The sequence below is a fragment of the Schistocerca piceifrons genome, chromosome 3, assembly GCF_021461385.2.
Source record: "Schistocerca piceifrons isolate TAMUIC-IGC-003096 chromosome 3, iqSchPice1.1, whole genome shotgun sequence".
NCBI lineage: Eukaryota > Metazoa > Arthropoda > Insecta > Orthoptera > Acrididae > Schistocerca > Schistocerca piceifrons.
In genome coordinates this window covers 71,880,421-71,907,228 of record NC_060140.1, presented here as the reverse complement: position 1 = coordinate 71,907,228, position 26,808 = coordinate 71,880,421, and the positions used below count along the sequence as shown (strand labels likewise).

The following is a 26,808-nucleotide window of genomic DNA, read 5'->3' as shown; positions in this document are numbered from 1 at the left end:
GTACTTACCCTCAGTTTCTTCTTCCTCTCTGGAGTCATGAAACCTTTCTTAGCCTTCTTGGCTTTAGATGCCTCCTCGAGCCGCTTGCGCACTTCTGCGCGCTTGCGGTCGATTTCAGCCTGTTTGGCTTTCTTTGCCTATTGGGAAATAAAAATTACTCAGTTATGGTACACATAACAAATATTCTAGTTTGGGTTACAGAAAGAACATAAAACTATTTGTAATGATTGTTGACTGATTATATCTTGCTTATTAAAGATATAGCTCTGTGATGTACTTATCACTTAATTAATTATTCATCAACCTTGGGTGAATAATTTTGTCTTTTTGGTACAAACAAATTTGATCAGTAACACAGATGATGTTAATTGGAAAATATAACATTAGTTGAAGTTGGTGAAATATAAGCTTATATACATTGCATTGGAAGGTTTGTATGGGCTAGTTACTGCTTAATATAGAACAGATGTAAAATGTAAATGGTGGTAGGTACTCAAGGACATGTTTTTTAGGGCACACAGAATTGTTTTGTAAACCTAGCTGTCAATTTAAGTGTTCAAGATGGCAAATGGGACTTAGATACTTAGTTTCAGCCAATTATTTCCATGCCTTAGGTAAGGCAGCCAATAGGCCTATCTGTTTGTTGGTATGTTTCATTATGATTATGAGTTCTGTAGGAATGTTGCAAATTTTCTCAGTGAACATGATGACCATTTAATTTGTAAAAAATGGAGGCCATCTTCTTCCTTTGGATTATATTTGTGCATGCAGCTGTTATTTTCCAGTTGTGACCAGTTCTTAACAACAATCTTTATGATTTATACTCAGATGGGAATGGTGACTAACAGATTACCTTGTGCAAATTTCTAATATTTTAGAAGTGGTTAGAGGTGATAATGATAATGAACACTGTGTCAAGTGAGATGGCAGTAGACATACCCAATGTCACATGAAATGTACTTCCTTAAATACAAGGCAAGAGAAACTGTGTTGTGTGCTATAGACATGTGATATTGACAATGGTCAATGAGTAGTAGGTATACCAAAGGGGCAACAGAAGGATGTTTACACAGTACATAGGTAACAAGAAAACATGAGTTAAGAGCTGTACACATTTGAATGTTACAGCTACAATTACATTATGCTAGTCTTAAGGGAGATGTGTTTCAAAATGGCTGGAGCATGCATCAATTTTCTGCAATTTATTCTGACATTTTGCTCTTACTTTTGTGCAACAGTGTTCCTGAGCATTCTGTAAACATTTACATGAGTGTTATACTTCTGAATTTTCTGCACTTAATTTTTTTTATGTTCATTTCTTTATGATGAGATAACTTTAGTCAAGAATCAAAAATTTTTTGTCATTTACTATTTTCAGGACTGTATAACAATGGCTGGTCAATTTACATTAAGCATAGTTCTGGCTGAAATAATATATCAAAATCCAGCATTCAGAAATTAAAATTAAAGTTGATACAGTTCTAAGTTTTTTTAGAACTAAGAATTTGAGAAAAATGCATTTCAATTTGTATAAAAAAAGATCCGTTCAGGTACACTTCCTCAGCACAGAAAGTAAGAGAATAAAACTTGTTGTTAAACTAATGGCTGTAATACTAAAGTTCCTGGCTTTTGATGCTCATTAAAAGTTTTCTTTTTGTTTTTAAGTATCTTTTTTTGGAATTGCATTCACACAAGCTATATGGTTGTATATATTTCATCCTTAGTGGCTGTAATAAAAGTCTTTTTTATACCATACATGTTTCACTTTATTTCAAATTATCTTCAGTGATCAGATGTTTTGCTTCTTAGTGTATGGAAGAACGAACATTAAGAATGTAGCAGGAAGCAAAAAATCTGACCACTGAAGATGCTTTGGAATACAGTGAAGCACTTATGGTCTAAAAAAGACTTAGTACAGCTGCAAAAGATGGAATATAACCTATATTACTTCTTTATAAGCAATTTTCCACAGATACATTACTCACAGCAGTGGATATACTTTTAAATAATTTGGTCACATTCACTTCATACTTATTTTCAGGAATATAATTGCTTCTGCAGTTACATTATGGGATATGTTACCACAATGGCAGAAGATAAAGAATCCATGAAAAGTATATGCACTACTGGCACATAAGGAAAATTATTAATATGAAGAATCTAACATAAAATTTATTTATTTGTTCCATCTTTGAGCATTCTGCATGCTATTGATAGGTTGGAGAGTAATTTTAGTTGCAGGACTAATAGTGCTGGAGTTTCTAAAAGTACTTAGGCTAGGAAACTTTTGTTTGACTTATCAAATGGGTTATTCATATTTTGTTCTGGTATTTCGTTTGTTAGTAATGATAGTAAGATCCAAAGGAAAAGCTTCATCCTCATGGTCCCAAATTCTGTACATGCCTCCTCGAGACGCTTTCTCTGAAAGGAAAAAGAAAAGCTAGTCAGTAAAGGTGATTTGCATTATAAAATACAAAGACAACACAACTGAAATTTCTAAAATGAGTTCTGTTCTCCAATCATTTCAACATATACAAAAAATTAGAAGATTTGAAGTTTGATTCCAATGATAATTACCTGACAGTAATTCGAAAATATTGCTTTTCAGTTAACAAGTCTTCGTGCATACAAAAGATTAACTGATGCAGTTAGGTATTACCGACAAATGCAAACATATTTCAGTTACTGTATTTAAGAGGTCCTTTCCATTACCAAAGAATTTAAAATATCACATGAGAAAATAGTTAGTTAAATTATCAGTTCATGACAGAGCATAATAAATAAAGAAGAACTATTTACAAAAGTTCTTAGATTGAAATGGATGTCAGGAAAGATAAAAAGAAGGAGTGAGACACATATATTTTAATGTACAGTAATTTAGCTTATATTGTGTTTATAATACATCACTGCAAGCCTTGTCTTATTTAAAGACTGGACTGGCAGATGAGCCAATTTATATGCAAGATATAAATTTAATTTAATATTTCTTTACTGTTTTAGCAAAATTAGCAATGCAAAATTGGAGAGCATACTTAAGAGAAGTGAGTGTACTTAAATGAATCAAAATAAACATTTCAAAAGAAAAATTAACCCTGAGTCACATGATGCATGCCTGTATTTTCTTATTAACAGAAAATTGACTGGATGAACAATGTATGATGAAAGTCTTCACAAACTTACAAAAAAAGCTCCCACACTTTTCTTCAAAAATGGCAGAACCTCTAGTGGCATTATAACACATTACCTTACAATTTCTTTGTACCAAACTAAATTGAAATATGTGACCTGAAATTTACTTAAAGCTGCATCATGTGTCTCTACACATTGTCTTTAATAAATGAACAGTTACATTTTGCATGTCTGAAAGACAAAAACAGTTACATGGCAAACATGTAGTGTGTTATTTTGTTACGTATATGTTTCATAATGTGGCTTACTGTCTTTCTTGAAAGTTCACCAGTTCTTCATGTGGTTCTGTAGGACCTATAAGATTGCTATCAGTAGCATGAATATATTTTACACATACTTGACAAAAATTTCTGATCTGTGAAAATCCATTATTGTTGTCTGATTTTATAGGGAAAACATATTGAGAAATAGTAAATCATTTCAGATTTACAATAATGTTGTGAAAAACATTATGTTTCAAACAACAGGAATTATGCTTATAGAGAAATAATCATTGAAGAGCTATGTAACATGATGTTACATCTACCATTTTTTCGGCTCTGATATGCCACACGTAATAATTTATGTTGTTAATATATGATTTTGTTGTTGAAAGGTGAAATCTGAAAGAAGCTATTTCTTTAAAATGTTTCATTGTGTATTGCTGACAATAACTGAAATTTGTGAAAAGAAATAGGCCTAAGGGTGAAATAACAGTAAATTCTTTGCTTTCACCAATACTGGTAGTCGTCATAAGTGTAGTTTAGTAAAGGCAACATGCAAAGGGCACACAAATACTGTACCTTTGTTTCATTTTGTATCTTGTTTCACTGCACAGATGAATGCACCAATGAGACGATGTCCATCATTAATTTTGTTGTGCACAGCAGATGATACCATGAAAAAAAAAAAGATTAGAAAACCAATTTATTTTTGTTTGATGAAAACATGTAATTATTGGAAAATAGAAGCTCCCATATTTCATTATATAAAACTTAATGAAGTTGAATTATATGGATCTGTACATACGCACAACTATCGTTAACACACATAAGACACAAATATGTATGCCTCATAGAAGAAATTAGCAAGAACGGTTTAAATTTGTAAAGTAGGGACCATTGGTGTTTGTACTTGCTAACAAAAATAAACAAAAACTGATTTTATTACCCGTCTCCTGAAAGTCCTTTGGGAATACAAAAATTGTTTGTAACTCACCTCACCTCATCGTCCGCCATGTTTGATCACGTGACTTTTCTTCCTAAACCTAAAACAATTGGAACACCATTGATTAAAGAAGAGAAATTTACATTATAAATTAACATGCTGAATGAAATCAACAATTATCTTCTAGCATAGTGGTCAATAGAAAGTACTTCTTTGGTTAAAAAAGTTAATATGTCTGAAAGAATTGAGAGATCTAATGCTGAATTATTGTGGCTGGTATACACTGGTGTCCAAAATTAAAGCAACAAACTGCTATTTCCCCATCCTGTGTCCAATTCATGATATAATCATTCAAAATGTCAATAGATATCATTACATTAGTGTTCTGCATGGAAGATGGCATTCCGATCAATGGATAACCATTCCAGCAATGATGTCAGGGCACGTACCAAGTGGGATGGTGTTTGCAGTGTAGTCCCGCATCCACAATCACTTTGCACATGGGCACAGGTTGTGCAGTATGGCACAGGCAAGATGCCTACAGACACTCTGCTCTGGAGGGCTGCAGGAAGAATAGAAGCAGGAGAGTTGTAAACTGATGTGGCCCGATGACTTAATGTGAATCGTTCTGTTGTTCCTCAGATGAGGAGACAGTTAATAGAGACTGAATCTGTATCTCGGAGACCAGGAGTGATATCAGAAGGAGTGGACCGTTATTTGGCTGTAAGGGCATGAGGGTACTGCCTTAGTACTGCACTGCAACTGGCATCTGTCCTCACAGCATCTCATGGAGATGATGTATTGAGGCAAATGGTATACAGAAGGCTTCAACAGGGTGGCCCTTATTGTTGGAGACCTGCTGTCTGTTTACCTCTGGCATGTCTTCACAGAAGGAAGTGTCTAGAGATTGGAGCAGTCAACACGCAACCTCGACAGTTGAACAGCAGGCCAATGTTCTTTTCACAGATGAGTCCCAATTTGGTGCGGAGAATGATTCTTCATGGATTCACATCTGGAGTGATGTGAAACATGGTTCTGGGACCTAAACATTGTAGAAAGAGACTGATATCAAGGAGGATCTCTAATGGTGTAGGCAGGGATTATGTAGACCACTTGTATGGGTGAATCAGCAAAATTTAACTGCTGTCAGGTACCATGAGATCTTGCAATCTCACGCATGGTGGTTGTGATATGCTGTGGGCCCAGACTTTGTAGTGATGGACAATAATGCTTGACCTCATAGAACACAGGTGGTTGATGTTTTTTTTTGAAAACAGAAGACACTGCACACATGGCGTGGCCTGCTCGCTCTCCCAATTTGAATCCCATAGAGCATGTCTGGTATGCACTAGGGAGATGGGTTGCATCATGTCAGCATCCACCAACCACTCACCAAGACTTGTGAGCAGCTATGTAGGATGAATCGGTGTTATTACCTCAACATGAGATTGAGGACATCATTTACAGCATGTGCCATTGTTTCAAGCCTGTATTGGGGCCAGAGGTAGTCACATCCCATACTGAGCACATTAACCAGTTGTCAGAATGTGTGGGCAAATCTGTTAAGTTGGAAAAAAATTAAGAGCATTTTTATCTACCATTATGCATCCTGCAGTTGATTATGTTCTGTATTCTTTTCATTTTTTCTGCTTTACTATCACCTGTTTATATTTTTTGTGTCAAAAATAAACACAAACTTGCAAAATGTCTGTTTGATGCTTTAATTTTCATCACCAGTATAATAAATGACAAAAATCACCATTTCTACCACAGAATTTCTGTTACAGTGGTTTCAGATGATGCTCATTTGTACCATGTTCTAATAATAAGATAACTATGACTGTTCTTTCTAGTTTTTCTGTGTGCATGTTAACAAAGGCTACTAAATCAGTGCTGAAGTTTTGGAAATCATGTACTATGTGCACCAACTGATTAACATTACCTTTTCAAAAGATAATAATTTGTCATTGATTACTATTAAGATATCATTTATTTATAGGAAAATTAAGTACATTTAACATCTGTAGATTCAGGCATAGTCAAAAACTCTCTCTCTCTCTCTTTTTTTTTTTTTTCCTAATATGAAGATGGAAACTTCGTATTGACTCATCAGTGACAGTATGCTATGTGTATAGTGTCAATCCTATTCCTGAAAATACAATCCACAAATACATTAATGAATAAATCAAATTACTGTGCATTAGATATAAGAATTTGCTGAATTTCAGCAACATTACAGAATTTAGTGCATTGTCTTTCATAAACAGGAAGACAGAAGATTAGGCTTTAATGCCCTGTTGATAAAAGTGTTAGTAGTGAGCACAAGCTCAGAGTGGGGAAGTATGAGGAAGGAAATCAAAGGAAGCATCCCAACATTCACCTCAAGAGATTCAGAAAAAAAATTAAATCTGGACAGCTGGATGCAGTTTCGAATGACCATCCTCCTGAATGCAAGTTAAGTGCCGTACTAGCATGCTACCTTGATTGGTCCTTTCTTGAATATGATGTGTGAGAAAATACTTGTGGAGTTATCAACAATTGTACATAACTATAATTGTGCCAATGCACAACTTGCTTATGTGGTCTATGTTCAGGAAGACTATTATGACAGTAACCTGTGTTTTACATTTGGTTGTATCACATTTGATGAAAATATATTTTTGATCTCTTAATGTATACAATGTTTTTAACCTGTGGAGATGGTTGTAGTAACTAAAACCAGTGGAGAACAACCATACAATAGTACAGTTGATGGCATGAATATACTTTTTTCGCCGGCCGCGGTGGTCTCGCGGTTCTAGGCGCGCAGTCCGGAACCGTGCGACTGCTACGGTCGCAGGTTCAAATCCTGCCTCGGGCATGGATGGGTGTGATGTCCTTAGGTTAGTTAGGTTTAAGTAGTTCTAAGTTCTAGGGGACTGATGACCACAGCAGTTGAGTCCCATAGTGCTCAGAGCCATTTTTATACTTTTTTCAACATATTTGTTACACTGCAGGTTCAGCATACATGAACAGTTTGCACTGATATCATTACCTTTCGCAGATTTCATCCACAGTGATCAGATTATGGTATTTCACTGCATATAAATCATTTTATATGATTTCTTTTCTTTCGATTCGTCCCAGCATTATATTGGTCAAGGCTTTGGCAGTAAGAGAGGCCTGTGTTCTGCATCTTGCATTCCTTTACATTTGTGTTCTTTGGTATGGGACCATGACTGTCATAAGAAAGTCTGCTGGTCAATCTTTAAGTTATTGAGGACAATAATAACTATTGTAACGCAACAATTTCCAACAAGCTTTAAGAACGGAGTGAAATTTACATATATCAATGTTTCCTAATAATATACAGCTGGTTTCACTCTTTTTTAAGTGATATGGATCAGAATGTGGATTTACACTGCAAGATATCAGGAAATGAGTTTGCATCTGATTTATGTACTGTAACTAGTGGCAGCCCTCACCTCTCCCTCATAAGTACTCATTAGCAAATGAATTGCAGACAGCTGCAGTGCTGTAGAGAGAGCTCTCACATCACAATGGAATGTGAAGTAATTGTGTATCATGTGAGTGAGCTGTTGTCAAGCCTCATACATACCAACATGACAGTTAACAACAGGATGGGCAAGATATGTGATACCCATTTCGTGAACATGATTGCAATCAGAGTGTAGGTTCTTGATGCGTGGGCAAGCAATCTCAAGGGTTGTGCGGGCTAAGCGCTTTTTCTGTATCTCTGTGCCAATAGTGTACTGCGGTTATCTCAATTCACTGCCACAGTCAACAGTGTGTTGATGAAAGGCTGCATTATGACAGCTGATAGACAACCACTGTGGAGCAGATCACTTAGCAAATTAATGCTGCACAGCAACAGTTGGTGACAACCAAGCATCCAGAACCACTTCCTCACTGTGCAGACACCACTGCCCATACATGTACCTCTGCTTATCATACATCATATGGCAGAGACAGCAGCATGGACACAGGAAAACTGCCACTGGGTACATGGATCAAGGGAACAAGTGTCATGCACTAATGAGTTACAGTAGACACTGATGACAGAGTACAAGTACACTATGAACCATAAAATTCAGCGCTCAGAATCTGGAACAGAGTAAGTATGGTAAACTTATCTAACTTTGTGGTACCAGTATTAACGCTTGTGAATGAGTAATCCAAACAAAACATGCATGTAAGAAATCTATACATTGTTCAACTAATCAATGATGAAGAATGTCTAAGAATTGCAAAAAGGTTGAAATTAAAATTCTGCGAACAATTTGGTCGAGCTACCAAATTTGGTTATAGCATACCTAATTCTGTGACCTGTGTGCTTAACTTCACGATAATGTGCTTTATATCGTTATATCTACGGTATAGTTACACTTCAACTAGCCCACTTTTCAGCATTTGTGTCATTGTCACCAACATATGCTTAAATATTGCACATAAATACGATATCATCAGCTGAATCGATGGACTGCCAGGTTTCGTATAACAGTCACATACAAGCACAGTGCTGAATCCAAGCACTTTTATTCCTTCCACAGCTATAACTGTCGTTATACGTGGTGGGTATGTCATCATTTTCCTTGTTCTTTGACTTGTGTTTTCTCTTTTCTGTTTACTGCTAGGTGGGGGCATTATCTTCTCAGGTAAAATTAAGTCTGGTGCCCTTAAAAGCCTATCAAAAGGTGGTTGATGAATTGTGTCTCATTCCAATTACCGACATAGGACTACATATGTCTGCACAGAGGGTTGGAACTTTTTGGAACTTCACTGGAAACTTATTCAATATTCAAAGGGAATGTTTCTGTTTTACTGAATGCAGATCATAGTTGAGTAGTCTATGAAAAAAATAACGACCAGGTGTAACAACTGCGTTATGATATGTGACGTTTAGATGAATTTATTGGAATAACATATGTTGTTAATAACATATGTTGTTAATAACATATGTTTTCATTTGGTGCGCACTTTTCTGCCAACCTGCCATTAAAATGTTATCCAGTTGCCTCCTTTGATTCTAACTGAGGAACACTCTCTCAAACATATACTACGAAGCCTGTGAACACAGAATTTAGTGACAATGAAATATGTTGTAGGATAGACAACCCCCAGCTTCTTCCCCAAGTTAGACATTTTTTGCAATTGTTTGCATTTCTCATGGGGATGATATTATCAAGAACATCTTAAATACCAAAGTTTTAATTTACACTACTGCCAGCAAATTGACCATGGCTCTGGCAAAGGACAGATTTAATTACTAGCTGTCATTGGTTTGAAACTGTCTACCAGCAATTATTTTCTTAGTTGTCTTAACTACACTGCCAGGTGATTAGTACACTTGGAAAGACTACATCAATTTTGATTCCGTGGCAGCACTTGTCACCTGGGGGATAGCTGATGTACTTATCAAGGTTTCAACGTCGCCCTCCGATGGATAGCGTAGTGGCATAGTCACCAGAGCTCCATCTGTGTCTATCCTTTACTAAGGAATGCTCACAGAAGGCTTTGTGTGGTGCAAACGTGTGAAGCAACCAGGCAATCATGCACTAATGCGGGATGGTGCCTTCAGAGAATTACCACACAGGTTAGACGTGCTGTACCAGTTGTGCAACGATGCTGTTATCAGTGGTCCCGAGGGCATACTCAGACCCATAGATGATATTCTGGACGTCCACTCAGCATAGACGCCTGCCAGGATCGTTGTAATGTAAGGGCGGCAGTCGCAGATCGTACAGCTAGCACAGCACAGGTGAGCCCAAACATGTCAACATGAGCTGTTGCGAACCAGTGATTAGCAGCGGGACTACGGTTAAGCACACCTCTAGCCCGTTTCCCACTCACGCCACATCATTAACGTTTGTGGTTCGACTGATGCCGCCAGAGGATCACTTGAAAGATGGAATGACGCGCCAGTGAGAAGCAGATTCTGTCTGCACGCAAATGACGGTCGTTTCCGGGGTGGCCGAGCCGTTCTAGGCGCTACAGTCCGGAACCGCGCGACTGCTACGGTGGCAGGTTCGAATCCTGCCTCGGGCAGTCTAGGGGAATGATGACCTCAGATGTTAAGTGCCACAGTGCTTAGATCCATTTGAATTTTTGAACCCACCCCAGATCTAGGGGTGCGATAACTACAACTCTCGTTCACCTTTGTTGTTTTTGGAGGGGACGCTAGCCGGCGCTCGGTGCGCGCGTAATGTTGTTAGACCCGTTCTTTTTCTGCCCTTACAACAGGAAGGTGATGCATTATTCTAACAGGACAGTGCTAGCCCAAGTACTGCTCGTGAAAGTCGACGTGCTCTGCAAGTTGTGCAGCGACTTTCATGACCAGCACGATCTCGAGACTCGTTTCCAATCGAGCACTTGTGAGACATGATGGAATGATAAGTGACTCGTGCGACTCGTCAACCAAGTTTTACAGAACTACGTGAACAGGTCGAGCAGGCGTGGCATAACGTATCTCAGGACAGTATTCGCCATCTGTACAATCGACTGGATGCGGCATGGATCGATACCCGGTACCTCAGAACCGCTTGTGCTATTGAACTGAAAATGTAATCTTTTATGTACTCTATATTACCTGTTGCAACAATAAATCTCTAAAAGGATGTACTATTTTTTTCTGGCGTTGTATTTCATCTAGTCTCTCGTTTTTTCAGTGACTATTATTAGATTTTTAAGAAATTTAATTTCTCTGAAAATTTTGTAAAGCATTGTTATTTTGTGAAAAGTGGACTAAGCGAATATCTACGCTTTCATATCAAGTTTCCCGCTAAATAAAGGTCCTCGGGAGAAGTTTACTTCCCGGCAGCAGGCCTATAAAGTTTGATATCATAAGAGGTGGCAGTACATATACTTGCAAGTCCTCCGAGGGGATTTGACATCTCATGTTTTTTCCATATTGTTACGCACTCAAATATTTACTGTCCCTCCTTAAAAGCTCTTCAAAACAAGAGAAATAAATGGTGGAGAGAAGTGCGTTATTGGTAAATATACAGATGGACATTGCAGTGCCATGTTGGCTGTTTCAACTGTAAATCATTGTATTCAGGATACCGGTAGTTCCAGTTCATTATCTCATCGAGAACTAAATCATTAGCGACGAAGTGCAATGGCATGAGTCTGCTGCGGTCGGTTTAACGGAACCATCGCGGCTTTCGCCTGGAATGATTTGCAGAAACCACGGGAAACCTAAACGAGGACGGCAACAAAGGAATTTAAAATTTCTGGTCCGCAGCTCGTGGTCGTGCGGTAGCGTTCTCGCTTCCCGCGCCCGGGTTCCCGGGTTCGATTACCGGCGGGGTCAGGGATTTTCTCTGCCTCGTGATGACTGGGTGTTATGTGATGTCCTTAGGTTAGTTAGGTTTAAGTAGTTCTAAGTTCTAGGGGACTGATGACCATAGAAGTCAAGTCCCATAGTGCTCAGAGCCATTTGCACCATTTTTTGAAATTTCTGTCTACCCGAATATAAGTTGGATCCCTCAACTACTGGGGACTGATGACCTCAGATGTCAAGTCCCATAGTGCTTAGAGCCCTCAACTACTACGCCACCTCTTTCGGTTATCACAACAACTTAAAAACGTATAAATCAAGGCAGTGAAATATATACAAGTGGAACTTTACTAGGAGATAAACATGAATGCCTCGAAAGCTCGCAAATTATCAGTTGAGTTGTTTTCAGGGTTATTTCAGTGGTAGCTGTAATGCATTAGTCGAGAAAGCCGGTGTTGTCATTCTTACTGGGTGCTATGCAGTCAGCTAGCTGACGAGAGTAATTCCCCGATGCTGTCGTTCAACAGGTTGTAATAAAAAGGTACGGCCAAACTTTAGGAAACATTCCGCAGGCGCAGTTGAAGAAAATACGTTGTATGGCCATGGGTCGAGAAATGCTCAATTTCCATGTTTGAGCTCAGTTTCTGCAACTCTTCAAGACATTTATGATGGAAAACTCACAAGGAAAGAACTTATCAGCACAGTATGAAACTCATTCGCAAATGAAATGTTCAAAATGCCACCCATTAGCAAGCATACTAGCTTCAACACGCCTTCGCACTCAATGCTCCCTAAGACTACAATCCATTACTTGAAACCACCTCCTTTCGGGACATCATCACTCTGGAAATCTCTCCCGATACCAACGTTGACCCCATGCCATTACCATCTACTAATCCGTACAGCAAATGGGCATATGCCATCTTTGCATTCGAGTACACTTCCATTCTACTCTACCGGAAATCAAGGCCGTGATGAACACTAAACAGCCGCTGCTACGTGGTTGATACTACTAGAGCAAGGAAGTTATTAGTTGACCACAATATTCTTATACCTGGCAGTAAGGGCGCCTCGGTCGGTTAATCGTGGGTTTTCATCGTGGTGTTTAACGAGTACACGCTGAACCACTTGGTAGTATATGCACAAGTGTCCTGAAAGCACTCACAGTGCGACGCAGTTTTCTTAATCACCGCTGTACTTGTTTACTGTAGCAACTCCGCGTAATTCAGATAACGGCCATGGTAGGCCAAGTACAATAATATTGTGGTGGGTAGCAGTAGCATGTCAACACAAACAATGAAGTGAGTCACATGTCAGCACTTCCTGCGTTCGACTGGAACAGCAAACACTGGCGATGAGCCTAAGAACTATAACTTACTGTGCACTCTAACCAAATGTAACCAATAGCGTATTTTGAATATTTTACGTTAGGAAACATTTAATGTACTGCTGGTAACTCTGTTTCTATGTGTTTCCTGAAATTTTGGCTGCAAATTTTCGTTAACCCTGTACAGGGCATTCTGCTGAGGTGTCCCACATCCACGAGGATCTCCTCAATGTGGGTGTACAGAACAAAGAATTCATTTAATCTAATCTAATGTAACCTGACCGATGGTTTGCTTCATCCCCTTCCAAGGGAAGCGTCATTCGAAAGTGGGGAAAGGGGGGGAGCATGTTTTTATCACATCTCTCTCCCGGCCATTAATATCTCTTTTCGAAATAAGAGACGCTACTTGTGTTCCCATGTGTCTGAATGGACCCTATAACTGCCCTCTCGCCAAGAAAATGCCGTGATGTGATTTGAAGAAAGACATCGTCCCATCGGGCTGTATTGTAAAATAGTATTCTAGTAAGCACTACTAGTAATGCTCGAAACTAATAGTGCTTAATAAAGCACTGTTTTATAATACAGCCCGATGGAACGGTGTCTTTCTTCAAATTTTTCGAGGCTGTGATGCCCACCCAGAAGACAGTGACTCTTGATGGGACCTCACGTCGAAAATTCATACATATCACAAGGCTGTTATACATGTTCACTGCTCTGCCACAGAGTTTGATGTAGCCTAATCTTAAATGACAGCGGGAGTATGGGAGTATTTCTCTCCTTCTCGTTACTAAACTAAAGCAGAAGTGCAAACTGTAGGAACAACAACAAACGAAGATTTGGCAGAAAAAATATCACTCGCAAAAAACTGGCAATGCCATTTAGTAAAACTTTTCCGTCAATGTGATCCAGTTATCCTATTGCCTTACGGAACAACGTTTCGGCCACTGATTCAAGTGTACTCAATCGGGGTGACGTATTTATTACCTGTCCAGTGCCACGGTCGCCTCTCATACAATGTAAAGTCAGTTTGTCAAGAAGGGCGTTGGGTCGGATTGTAGAAGTACGGAGGCGAGTCGTTTTGTATTGCTTGCAGTTTTTGACAAACTGGCTGTGCAAGTGGCACGAAATTACACCATATAATATCTGAACGCGGCGCTGGCCTAATAGTAAATTCAGCAACCTGCTGAAGGACACTTGCGACAATAGCCAAAACGTTCGTCCGGGAAACAAGACGTCAACGAGGTCAAACAGCGGGGAAAGTTACACTGTAGATGATAACGGCTGCGGAAACTCGCGCTCGCACCACTAGCGTTGAAGTGTGGTTGGGATAAAAGGGAAGGAGGAGAAGGAGAGGAGGACGAAGAAGGAGAAATGTAAGAAGTAACAGGGGAAGAAGGAGGAGGAATATGAGAAATAAATCTAAGAGCAAGATGAATTCTGAGGACTAGAACTGTCAGTCTGACCGAGAACAAGCGACTGTAGAGGTAGAAGGAGGAGGTTGATGAAAGTGCAGATGAAGGTTTATGAGAAGCAATAAAAGTGAGAGGAGAAGCAAGCAAGAGTAATGAGGAGAAAGGAGACACTTAGGATCTAATAGTATGATTCATTAATAGATCAACACGTTCCGAATTGAATGGAAAAGAACTGTAGTGACTACATATCTCAGCAACGCAGACACTTTACAAACCGTTTGATGCGAAGACGACCTTCGATTTCTGCCAATAAAATTATATGTAAAAGCAGGGTGGCGATTGCGAGATGACAAAAGGAACGGCGGCGAGGTGTGCTGTGGCTAGGCAGGGCTGGGAAGCGCCGCTGGGGACGGAAATAGACGCGGCCAAATTTGGGGCGCTGGCCGCCAGCCGCGCCGGTCTACAGTGTCGGGTGCTGGCTGCTGGGTCCTGGGACTGCGCCTACAGCATTCTACGTCTGCACTCCGCAAAACACGGTGTGTGACGGGCGGTATTATTCGCCCCTTCCCTGTTTCATGAAGCGGGAGCAACAAGCTTCCGCATGAGCAACAATCTCTCTGTAAAGGTGCAATGCCACTGTGTTCAACTTTGCGCATGCGCATAAATTCCCAGCAGCGCAACAGAACATGTGCATTTACATTTGCGTAACTCCCTGGAAATCGAAGCCGTGAGTAAAGTGCATTGCTTTCCACCTTCGGTGGGAATGTTCACGCTTTTTCGCAGACGATAGTAAGAAGGGGCCCGTGTACGATTTACAGTGTGTTGAGATTAATCTGTGAAGCGATTTGTGAGCAAATATGTCTGTTGAGTCCTAATGAAGCTCACTTAAATTTATAGATGATTATCGACAAAGAAAAGTCGTATGGGGATGGCATTTTTAAAGATTATTGGAGTAAAAATTTGAGGCGCGATGTCCTGAGTGTCAAATATCAGACAAAAAGTCTCCGATTATCTTACTATACAGAAAGAGATATCATAAGATTCGAAGTAGGAAAACGGAGAAAAATAAACCAGAAATTTTTGAAAACTGTATGTGAAAACTGTGGACGAATATTCATGATATGGGACTTAATTGTGCAACAACTGAGAAGCGTGACATTTGTGCAATAGAAATGATGAGATATGTATAACTTGTCAACAAACTACTATAAACAGAAACGAAGGACATTGATGATACAAAAAAAAACCTTTGTTCTACTAGATTCTAGGGTCCATGAATTTCCAAAATTTGTCGAGTTTGAAGATTTGAATCTACATGTAGCCTAATCTTTCATGATTAAAATTGTATAACGCACTGGACGTTAATTAACCCTCATATAAAGATTAAGAAAATCGCCTATGAATTTCTCAGTTTCAGGAATAATAACAGAACTGCTATATTTTTAAATGTGAAATAAATAGTTGAAACTGATACATAAATAGGCGGTTATCAGCTAATGAAATGTTATTTCCTGCCTTATCGCTGCAGTTTCCCAAGCAGAAAATCTAAATTCTTGGTATGACCTCCATCTGAAATTTGCAAACAAAACGTTGTAGTCCCTTTCTATTTCTCGTACCTCTGTTACTTAGATACTTCTTTACCTATAGTCGCTTTTGCGTTTTCTTTTTTGTCGCCATCTCATCATAATAAACGCACCGCAAGCTCCATAGCAAAGAAGGAGACCCATGGCAGACTACTTGCGCAATGAGGAAACGTGTGGACACGAGAACATCGCCTCGTGCAAGAGTTCTTTCTACAAATTGTTGTGCATGCCCTTTTATTCTCGTACGTCTGCGATTGCGCGTGAGCAGAGACTCACACCCTAGGAAAGTAGATTCTCGCGGCTGTAACATCGACTGAATGTTCCCGACCTTCCAGACGCGTCAAGTGATTAAGACACAACGATCTTTCAACCAAGCACTCCTTGGCTATTTTTAGTGAAGTAATCTTAAGTAAGGATGAGAGTAAGACCAACGACGAGAAACAGGAACAGAAATTTCCTTTTTTGCCGTTCTGTTTCTCCGTGTCGCACAAGATAAGCCGTCTGTTGCAACGACACAAAATCCTATCGATCTTCAGACCACACAAAGAGTGTGCACTGTGGAACAACGGAAGAAGGACCACGAGAGATTTTATCTTCTACGCTACTCCGAAAAATCCACTTTAGCTGAGCACGCTCTAGAAAACGACAACCGGCTCCAATTTGACGAAATCTCAGGGTTTCCGGGACTACCTAATTAAAGAAGATATCGAAATAAAAATCACTGACAACAGCCTTAATAGAGATGGCGGTCTGCAGCTTATCGCAGCGTGGGATCCATGGATCGCGATCTTGAAGCGGTCACGTCAAACGCAGAGTGTACGTTTTCCCACATATGACGATGCTGCGAACACCAGTGACGTCACAGCGGGCAGCGAGACTATTTAAGGACTTACCAACGGCCCATCAGCAGTCATTCCACTTGACAACGGCCAAGGAATACTGGCTCGAAAGCTCGTGGCATATTAACCACTTGACGCGGCTGGAAGCCCGTAAATTTAAAAGGTGTCCTTTGTAATATGTTGGTCAACTCTTCTCATAACGTATGCTCTCGGAATTTCAAACTTCTTCCTGATGCACAATACCTCTTTCGTAGCGTCCGTCTCTGGAGATTCTGAGTATCTTAGCAACTGCCGCATTTAATAAATGAGGCCGTGATGAAACACGCCGCTATTCGTTGGATATTTCTTCTCTATATCTTATACCGGAAAAACCTGACAAGTCTTGCAAACTGATGAGCAATACTCAAGAATCGGTCGATCAAATCTTCTGTAAACTACTTCTTCCACTGATAACTTACATTTACATATTTTTCTCCCTATGAGCCTTAGCCTGACATGTACTTTTTCTACATCGTACTTCACTCGTAGTTTGGTGGTATATGCGGTGCATTATTGTCATCTAGAGCCAGCACATGGGTGTCGTTTATAGAACTGATACTTCACATTGTCACAATATTGTTATGAATGCCATTATTATTATTATTATTATTATTATTATTATTATTCATACTACTACTATTATTATTATTATTTATTGTTGTTGTTATTTGAATCCGCTATAGATTACCAAGCGGTAATAACTGTGCTGCTGAGATATGTAGTGGAGGTCTTCAAAAATGGTTCAAATGGCTCTAAGCACTATAGGACTTAACATATGAGGTCATGAGTCCCCTAGACTTAGAACTACTTAAACCTACCTAACCTAAGGACATCACACACATCCATGCCTGAGGCAGGATTCGAACCTGCGACTGCAGCAGCCGCATGGTCCCGGACTGAAACGCCTAGAACCGCTCGACCACAGCGGCTGGCCTTCCTCACACATTTCTTTCTCTTCCTAGATTTAGGTTTTAGCGTAGTTCCTCACTTATTCGAGTGATCTTGGGACATAACAGACATTCTGTGGCATGGAGTTTAATCAAGAGCTGTCATGAATGATTACGGAAAGAAACGGAATAGGGCACAAAGTCTACTCCAGTCCACAGACTCAAGACGGCGTAATGTAACGTCCCCTCCGACAGACGGATAGTAGTCGCAAACATACAGTGGTGAGCAAAGCTGAAGGACGAAAGTAACTTTCACGTGATGTGTCATTGCTATGTAACATAGGTCGGTGAAACTTGGACCGTAGATACATATAACAGCTACAGTACAATACAGAAGGTAACTGAACGAAATCGCAACCAGACGAACAGAAGTGACAGTCACCGCAGTTCATGCTGGTCCCCTGCAGATTACAAAAGGCAAGCCGTGGTTCTTAATAACGTGTGTGATTACCACGGGCAGCAATGCACACTCTGCAACGTGCTCACCTGCTGGGCTACAATATTGCTAAGGAGTTCTTGAGGTAGGGCGTGTCCGCAGCTCGTGGTCTAGTGGCTAGCGTTCGATTCCCGGCCGGTTGGCTGGGTGTTTGTGTTGTCCTCATTTCATCATCATCATCATCATCACATCATCATCATCATTCGTGACAGTGGCTGGACTGGACTGTGTAAAAATTGGGACTCTGTACGGGCGCTAATGACCGCGCATTTGAGCGCCCCACAAACCAAACATCACCATCATCATCATCATCATCAGGTAGGGCGTTCCAGTCCTCCACCAGGGCGGTTGGCAACTGCTGGATGGTCGTTCGCGCACGTGGACGAGTTGCAGTACGTCTGCCCAACGCATCCCATGCGTAGTAGATGGGAAACGAAGAGGCCAGTCCATTCGCCGAATATCCTCTCGTTCCAAGATCTCCCGCAGTTAGATGCGGTCGTGCATCGTCATCCATAAAAAATGAAGTCAGGCACGACTGCACCGCCGAAACAATCCTCACAGGGAAGCAGTACAGTGGCATAATAGCGTTGACAGCTGAGTGTACCGTGATCGAAGATTCAGTACGCCCAAATAACATTATGCCTCCCCACACAACAACACCTGGATCAGAAAAATGGATATACCCTCATATGAGTTGATGTGAGAACGCGTGATGCATCCAGGAACATTGTCGACATGGCAGTTTTGGTGGTTAGATGTTATGGTGTGGGGAGGCGTAATGTTGCATGGTCGTACTGACATCCAGATCTTCAAACACGGTACATTCTGTAGTCAGTGTTTATGTGACACTGTAGTCCTTCCCCACCAGGGCCTTTTCAGGAGTGCACTCGGCCATGACTTCATTTCTTGTGGATCACAGTGCGCGACTGCAGCGAACTACGCAAGTGGAGGAGCTGTCGTAGTGAGAGATATGGACAGGCCTACCAGTTCATCCAATTTAAATCCCAGCGACCACGCGTGGGATGTATTGGGAAGACGTTTTGAAACACGTCCGTATGCACCAGCGACCATCCAGCTGAATTGTGGAGGAATTGAACACCCTACTATAACAACTCATTACCAATCTTGCGGTCAGCATAGGAGCACGTTGCAGAGCCTGCACTGCCGTCTTTGGTCATCATAACCCTATTAAGAACCATGCCACCCTCTCCCCTCCCTCCCCCCCCCCCCCCCCTTGTAATGTCCAGGAAAACACCGTGATCGGCAGCGACTTCAGAGTCAATTGTCTTTCAATAAAAGTGTCATTTCTGTTCGTCTAATTGCGAATTTTTCACTTACCTTCTTTACTATAAGCCTATTGTAGGTGTTCTTTCTAGGTCCAAGTTTCATCGAACTATGTTTACTTGGCAGTGAGGTATCACGCGAAAGTTACTTTTGTCCTTAAGTTTCACGCTCCAGTGTACTATGTTAGCCAAGTATGCAGTGCATACTGGCAGGTACTTCACTTCAATAGTAACTGTTCTGTGTCCTACTCCATTCGCGTATTGGGCGAGGGAAGAATGCTTGTCTCTTTGCCTCTGCACACGCCCTAATCTTTCTTCATTTGTTCTAGTGACTCGTACGCAAGTTATACGATAGTGGCAGCAGAATGGATTCCTCATTTAACTTCCCCGAGCATTTCTATTACACTATCGTACGGGCTATGCCGTTCTGTTACTGTCCTAACAGCGCGTGTCTGAATTCGTTCGATGCACGTTGTCATGCCTACACAGAGACACTGAGAAGTGTTTTGGCGGATGGAAACTGACTCAGATGCCAGCGGACGGAAAAGTGATCAGGAACTGTATGTCGCGACACCTCTTCCCGTTGCTGGCTGAATACTGCTGTTCCAAATTCATCATTCGCTGGGTTTCGAGTCAGTTACCCCTGAGTTGAGCGCCACAGCACTAGCAAGCGTCAGTGACCTTGGCTGTGGAGATACTGCCTCAGACATAGTAAGGAATATCATAAAAATAATAAGTGTAATTTTAAAGAAGTTGAGAAAGATGCAAATATCTAACAGCTTCTATAGCCTCAAGAAATATATATATTACTCACATTGGCACAGGTCAATCGTTTGTGAAAAGGTATGTGTGGTGTATACGTCTTTCGTATAAAGAAAATGTCTGTTGCTGCTTCCGTATTTTCACTGTTTCAGAGCAGTCGATTACCTAACTGCTGTTGAAGTGAAGTCAGCGAAAAGTAATAATGATTTTGCATTTGAAGCTAAGTGTGTGAATTGCGGTGAGTGGAATAATGTCGTGTGTGTGTGACAGAGAGAGAGAGAGAGAGAGAGAGAGAGAGAGAGAGTCTAGAAATGATGAAATATGTAGAAGAATTGGAATCTAACTAACTATAACTAAAACACAAATTTGCTTCCATGTAGTACTTTCACATTGTATTAAATAAATAGCTAAGACACAAATTTGCTTCCATGTAATTCTTCTACATTGTGCGTACTGTACACCTCTTTAGAAGTGACTTCACTACATAACTGTGTAAAGAGTAGTGTTGTTATTAGGGGAACTAGGAAGGGCATGATACGTAAAGAGAGAGAAAACTGCGAAATTTTTGTCGTCGAATCCATTTGTGACATACTCGACTGATGGCTTTTCGGTAAAAGATTATTCGAATAGAGCTTCGTAGACAGTAGGGACCTTTCAGAAACGAAAACAAAATAATGAGATGTTTGCGCACGAACCAAGAAGACCGCCATTTTGTCAATGTTGACAACTGATTCAGATTTTCAATTCTCCCAAAAGAAGCTGTTTTAAAATTTGTCAGGGGGTGTACAGCAGGCAAAAGATTTCAAAGCTTTTCTCCCGCAGCACTGACGACACGGTCTTTAATAGTAGGCAATCTGAAGGTTGCACAGGGAAACACACGTATATTATTCAACCTCTTGCTTCCATCATCAACTGCCTTTGCCTTTCTTATATGCTCACTTTCCTCTCACTTCTTCTCCCACATATTCTTTCCATACCTCATTTTCTTACTTGTGGCAATAGTGTCTTAGTATACCCTTCTTATCGTCTTTAAATTTTCTAGAGACGCGATAGAACTGACCGATGATTGGATTTCAATAAACCTCTAAGTTGCCTCCTAATTTTACTTCTTATGTACTGTCGATCCCATTGTGAATGTTTCTGAAACAACAATAAATACGTACATTTGTGTTTCGCGCTGCGAGACCCAGAAAGGAGACAATAAGAATCTCATTCAATATTTAACAACCTTTTAATTTAGTAGCATCGTCCATAACGTCAAAAAATTGGCTGATACAGCTAACACAAAAGTCCCCTCTTTTAGGACTTTCGAGCACATCTAAGATTCGTTTATAGTTTCGGCAAAACACTAGTTCGCCTACGTTAGTTATGTAATGCTCTCTAGTCTACACTGTATCAGTTGCGAGTCTAAGAAGTTAACATACTGCCCTCTTTCTGATGATTGCTACGGGGAAACAAATTGAGTTAATATTTTGTCTCCTAACAAGGTTGTCTTTGCGTCTTCTGCCATATGAGTTCTTATACTTGGCAATAAAAAGCAGTTTGTATATAGTACAGAGGCTGCAGAGATTAACAAATTGAAGGTTTTACAGAAAGTTCCAAATAGTCTTAACTAGAAGAATGATGCTACTTTCCTTCAACCGGACATACAGTTTAATGTAGAATATGAACCATGCTGCATCTTGGTCTTCCTACATACGGAAAGTATTACCAGAAGCAAGAACCGTGCTATCTGCCAAACACAGACCTTCCTACAGATTAGAAGTCGAACCCAGAACGTTTGGATATGTAGTCTGATTTTTCCCATCGAAATATCTAAACCACAAGGCTTATACTGTGTCCCTAGTAAGTGCTATAAATAAATCATACTGAAGTGGATATACACGTTTTAGACACAGCAGTCTATGTAGATGGATCCCGAGTTGCTTGATTGAAAATAAAGGTATTTTGTGAGTGAAGAAGTCCTACAGTTTTGCTTTGGCTCTGTATTGGCTGACTTCTACACTAGTGCAATGTGTCTCGAGAATCATATTGCATCTCATGCTTCGTAATACCGCATTTTCCAGAAAAATTTCAGCACTCCGCCAGATCAACAATTTCAATAACCACGTTAACCAGATCACATGCCAACATTCACGGACCGTGTTCCATAAATCCCACTCGAAGGAAGGTCTCCTGGGAAGTGAACGAGGCAAATTACATTATAGCTGGCAGAACCAAAGGACCTACTTTGGAATTTTAGCACTCATAATTCATAAAATTACGAGTGCTATTTCTTTTCAACTTCTGATCAATCGCGAAATTAAAACCACATTGAAAATCTGATGAGGGTTGGCGCAGATGAGTTGAACAGTATCTCTAGTAAGCCCATCAGTCGCGTCACGTCACACTTTTCAGTCCTGAGAGCACAACGAGACGTAAAGATGGTGGCAATAACAGAGTCTCCCGCTAAGTATACTGTGCCTGCTGAGGGGTTCAATCTGATTTCATGCGGTCCACATTACGTAATTGTCATGCGTTTCCTTCTTCAGGACAATGCTCAGAAGCACTTCGGAGGGCAACGAAGACGCTCCTGCAGCGTTTTCGATGAGGTTTGATCACCCACCATACAGCCCGGACTTGGCCCCTTCTGATTTTCACCTCTTCGCTCACATGAACCGCTGGCTATGAGCACAATATTTTGGCACACACAACGAGCTGAAGACCAGCGCAGGGAATTGGCGGAAGTCACAGGCAGATACCTTTTGTCAGAGGGTATTGGAAAGTTGGTACCACGCTACGACAAATGTCTAAGTTGAAGCGGTGACTATGTGGAGGATTTGCTGGAAGGCGTAGCTAAATGTTGCAAATAAACCAACTAATACAGCCCTCGTATATGAATCGAGGCATTGGTCTGATTCCCACAATAGCTTTAATAAAATAAGTGTTATGTATTTGTTGCATTTCGATGACAAGCACGGTTTGAGTGAAACGAATACTAGTTCACTATAGGAGAGATGTCAGAAGTATGAATTCGTGTTGCAACAATCTATCACTTCAAAATTATATTTACCTGATCAAATTCTACAGTAGTCTGTTTCCTTAAAATTATTTTCCTGTGAAATCTCTTGTACTCTAGATATGTTACTCGTTTGTTTTTGTACACCGTTCATCTTAAGTGAGGTGACTGATGATTTCTTAAATTTGTGTGAGAGATATCGCATTTACGAACAGATAACGACAGTAGATAAAGCTATAAACCGTGCCAAACATTCTTATGGGAAGACAGTGGATTTAGCTGATCATAGTAAATGTTCGTCTTTTCCTGAGAGCTGGACAGCAACGTCACCTCGTTTTAGACTGATAGTCTGATGAGGCACTCGTGCTGCCAAAACTCGAATCATACTATTGTCTATCGCACCAACTTGTCATTAAATGCTTCTAAATCAATATAACAAGATTTGGGAGAATGGTATTTGTAATCCCCGTTAGGCTGTCCTGATTTCGGTTTTTCGTGGTTTCCCTAAATCGCTTAGGCGAACGACGGCGTGGTTCCTTTGGAAAGATATGGCCAGTTTCTTTCTTCATCCTGCTTCTCTCCGAGCTTGGGCTACATTTTTGATGACGTGGTCTCCGACGAGACATTAAACCGCAAGTTTCCTTCCTTTCTTTAACAAGACGGTCGTCCCTGTGGTATAGTGACTACATGTCGTTTGCAGAGCAGCACTTCATTCCAGTTATGAACAATGATAAGCTGTTAACATACTAAGTAAAGCAAACAAAAATATAAAAGAAAAGAAAAAAGTTATGTGGTATTTGATGGCAGACTCAAGAGGGATTGTTGAACTGTCTCAGTAGAAACGATTTCTCCGTCACTCACATTGGCATATTTTTTTCACTGTGCGTGTGTGTTGTGTCTCTAGCGGACCTATGTAGAAGTCTGTGAAGAGCTCGGTGAAGTGTGGTGTGTGTGATGTCGAAGGGGAAGGGCGCCAACACGTTGCACTTCGACAGCACCAGCGGCATCTCTGCACTAAACGTCTCCATCCGACTGACGGATAAACTTCAGTTGTGTAAAATGACGTTACTACATGAGACACTGCTGAGAGGTCCGGGGTTTAATACACGACATTGAAGAATAGTGTGGCAGTCAGAAATCGTTCTTTCTCTCTTCTGTTCAGTAGAACTTGAACCGGTTTCATCAGGCCATAGTAACAGTGCACACCAGCTACTTCGGCTACAGAGACAGTTATACAGACAGTAAATAAAGTAAGTATACATAATATAAAAATCACGTCCCTTATATTCTATACTGAGATTATGTACAGCCTGAACAGAAATCAGAAACCAGTTGTATCAGTTGAGGGCATGATAGGCAGGCAGTAGTTCAGAAAAGAGCGAGAGAGGATTGTAGCCCATAGTCCAAGTTTTTCAGCCTTTATATAGAACTATGTAGAACAAGCAGCAAAGGAATCCACAGAGAAATTCTGAAAATGAATTAACGTCAGTGGAGAAGAAATGAAACACTTTGTTTGCAATTCTGTCAGAGACGGAAAAGAAATGGGGAGCTTACTTGAGCACTTCGGATACAGCCTTAAAACATGTTGTACGATGAGCATAAACAAAAGCAAGGCAGGGAAAATGGAACGTTATCTAATTAACTAGGAGGATCGTAAGAAAATTCGATTGGGAAATGAGACACTGAAAGTGACGGATGAGTTTTGCTACTTGGACAGCAGAAACCCGCCTATGACCGAAGTTGAGTTATTTGTTTGGAGTGTAGCCTTGTAAGGAAGTGAAACGTGGACGATAAACAGTTCAGAGAAGCAGAGAACAGAAGCCTTCTGAGATAAGGTGTTATGAAGAATATTGAAAGTTTGACGGCTAGATCGGATAGTCAATAAAGAGGTGCTGAGTCGAATATGGGGAGAAAAGGCGTAAGGTCAGTAAAAGAAGGGATAGGATTATAGGACACGTCCAGAGTCATCGAGGATTGGTATATTTGACAATGCAGGGAGGGGGAGACTAACTCTTGCGCAGGATAGACCAGTGTGGAGAGTTGCATTAGAGAAATCTCGGGACTGAACGCCACGGCAACATCACGCCTTTTTAGGCGGAATCAAGGGACATGCCTTAAAATTTTAAGAAGAACGATTTCACTGCGTTTATAGCGAGTTATGGTAAGTATATTCGTATATTCACGAGTCTGATAAGCTGATTCTTTCTTGGAAGATATTGGTCTGGCATGTGGTCTTTGGGTGGTACCGGATAGACCAAATGTGCGACATTCTTGCATGAATAACGTTGAGTCACGGATCCTTCAAAAAGTATTACACTGAAAAAAAAGTGAAATATTGGTGCTTCACCATGTCTGCATATCTCAGTGCACGGTAATGCGCTGCTTGGACCATTTTCTGTCATCGTCTGAGTAAGGTCGAATACATTAAACGCTTTCACTCGATGTCAGCGCCTCATAGGCGAATGGTCGTCATTCTCTCGATTAGTCATACAATGCAATCGCCATTCAGAGGCTGGCATGACACGAACACAATATCGCGGAATCGTGTGTATGGAGACAGAGTTTTTTAATTGAACGCAATGGACTGTAGTAATAAGGGTCAGAAGGAATTGGCAGAATGGTCTTCCCGTGCTCTGAATGTACGTCAGATCAGTCATGAAAAAGTAGACTGCGTTTTCGTTGGCAAGCTTTGCGCTCAGTAGTAGCCAGATTAATCCTGCGGTACTTTTATTAATCATGACCTAGGCGTGTTCTCCCGAACAGGTGGATGCGGAACAGTATTTGACATTATCTGAGATTTCTCTGACAGAAAGTAGAACAAGAAATTTACTAAGTTTTCCCAAACTGAAACACAACTCCATAGTACGTTCTTCGTTCCACATTGAAAGACAACACGCATGCCTAAACCGATAATCACAACAGCACTTTTGAAACGCTATATCAAACTTTGGTGTGTCATATATTATTAGAGTCAGTTCAAGTATGCACCAATTTTCAGGTCCATAAGTGCAAGATGTGAAGATTAACTTCTGTGATAGGTTTCTTAGAATTTGTTAAATGCACTGAAGCACACAACTATCGCTGCATGTATGCAAGCGCCCTATTTTCTGTAGCAAGTATCTGAACCGTGGACCGTAATATATCAATAAATTGGATTTCCGCTGTCTTAAAACTCACAAAAATTGTCTTATGTTTCATCTGTAAGGATCTCATTGTAGAACCTGCTTAAGAAAAGTTGATAATATTGTCTGGGAAATATTGGATACGTTAGATGTTTCTTGAATTGCAAGCAGAATTAGAACCATAATTATGTCGTAATTTACAAGTTTCAAAGGAAACATCACTCTGAGGAGACATATGAGAATGATAACAGAGGCACTAGATCGAGAGATCCTAGAAAATATAACAGAACCTACATGATATTTCTACTGTTCCAAATATTTATTGTGGTATCTTTGGGGTGTTACTATGAAGTGATATGAAATGAAACGAGGACAAAAAACTAATAGCAGGAATAGCTAATGTAAGACAGATTGTTGGGAGAATTCTGGCGAAGTGTAGCGCTTCC

General features: G+C 40.4%; 1 protein-coding gene across 4 annotated transcripts in view; it reads right to left on the bottom strand.

Moving 5' to 3' along the window:
• The window catches only part of LOC124789992 (troponin I-like), a 136,859-nt gene that overhangs the window by 96,793 nt on the left and 13,258 nt on the right, over positions 1-26,808 (bottom strand). For 3 of the 4 annotated variants that reach the window (XM_047257536.1, XM_047257534.1, XM_047257533.1), the window contains exons 2-4: positions 4,392-4,435; positions 2,404-2,421; positions 9-137 (exon numbers count right to left, since the gene is read on the bottom strand). In XM_047257536.1, the coding sequence (XP_047113492.1) occupies positions 9-137; positions 2,404-2,421; positions 4,392-4,406 (162 nt within the window). In that variant the 5' untranslated portion in view covers positions 4,407-4,435. The remainder of the gene's footprint in view (positions 1-8; positions 138-2,403; positions 2,422-4,391; positions 4,436-26,808) is intronic. The other variant, XM_047257537.1, reaches the window with a different exon arrangement.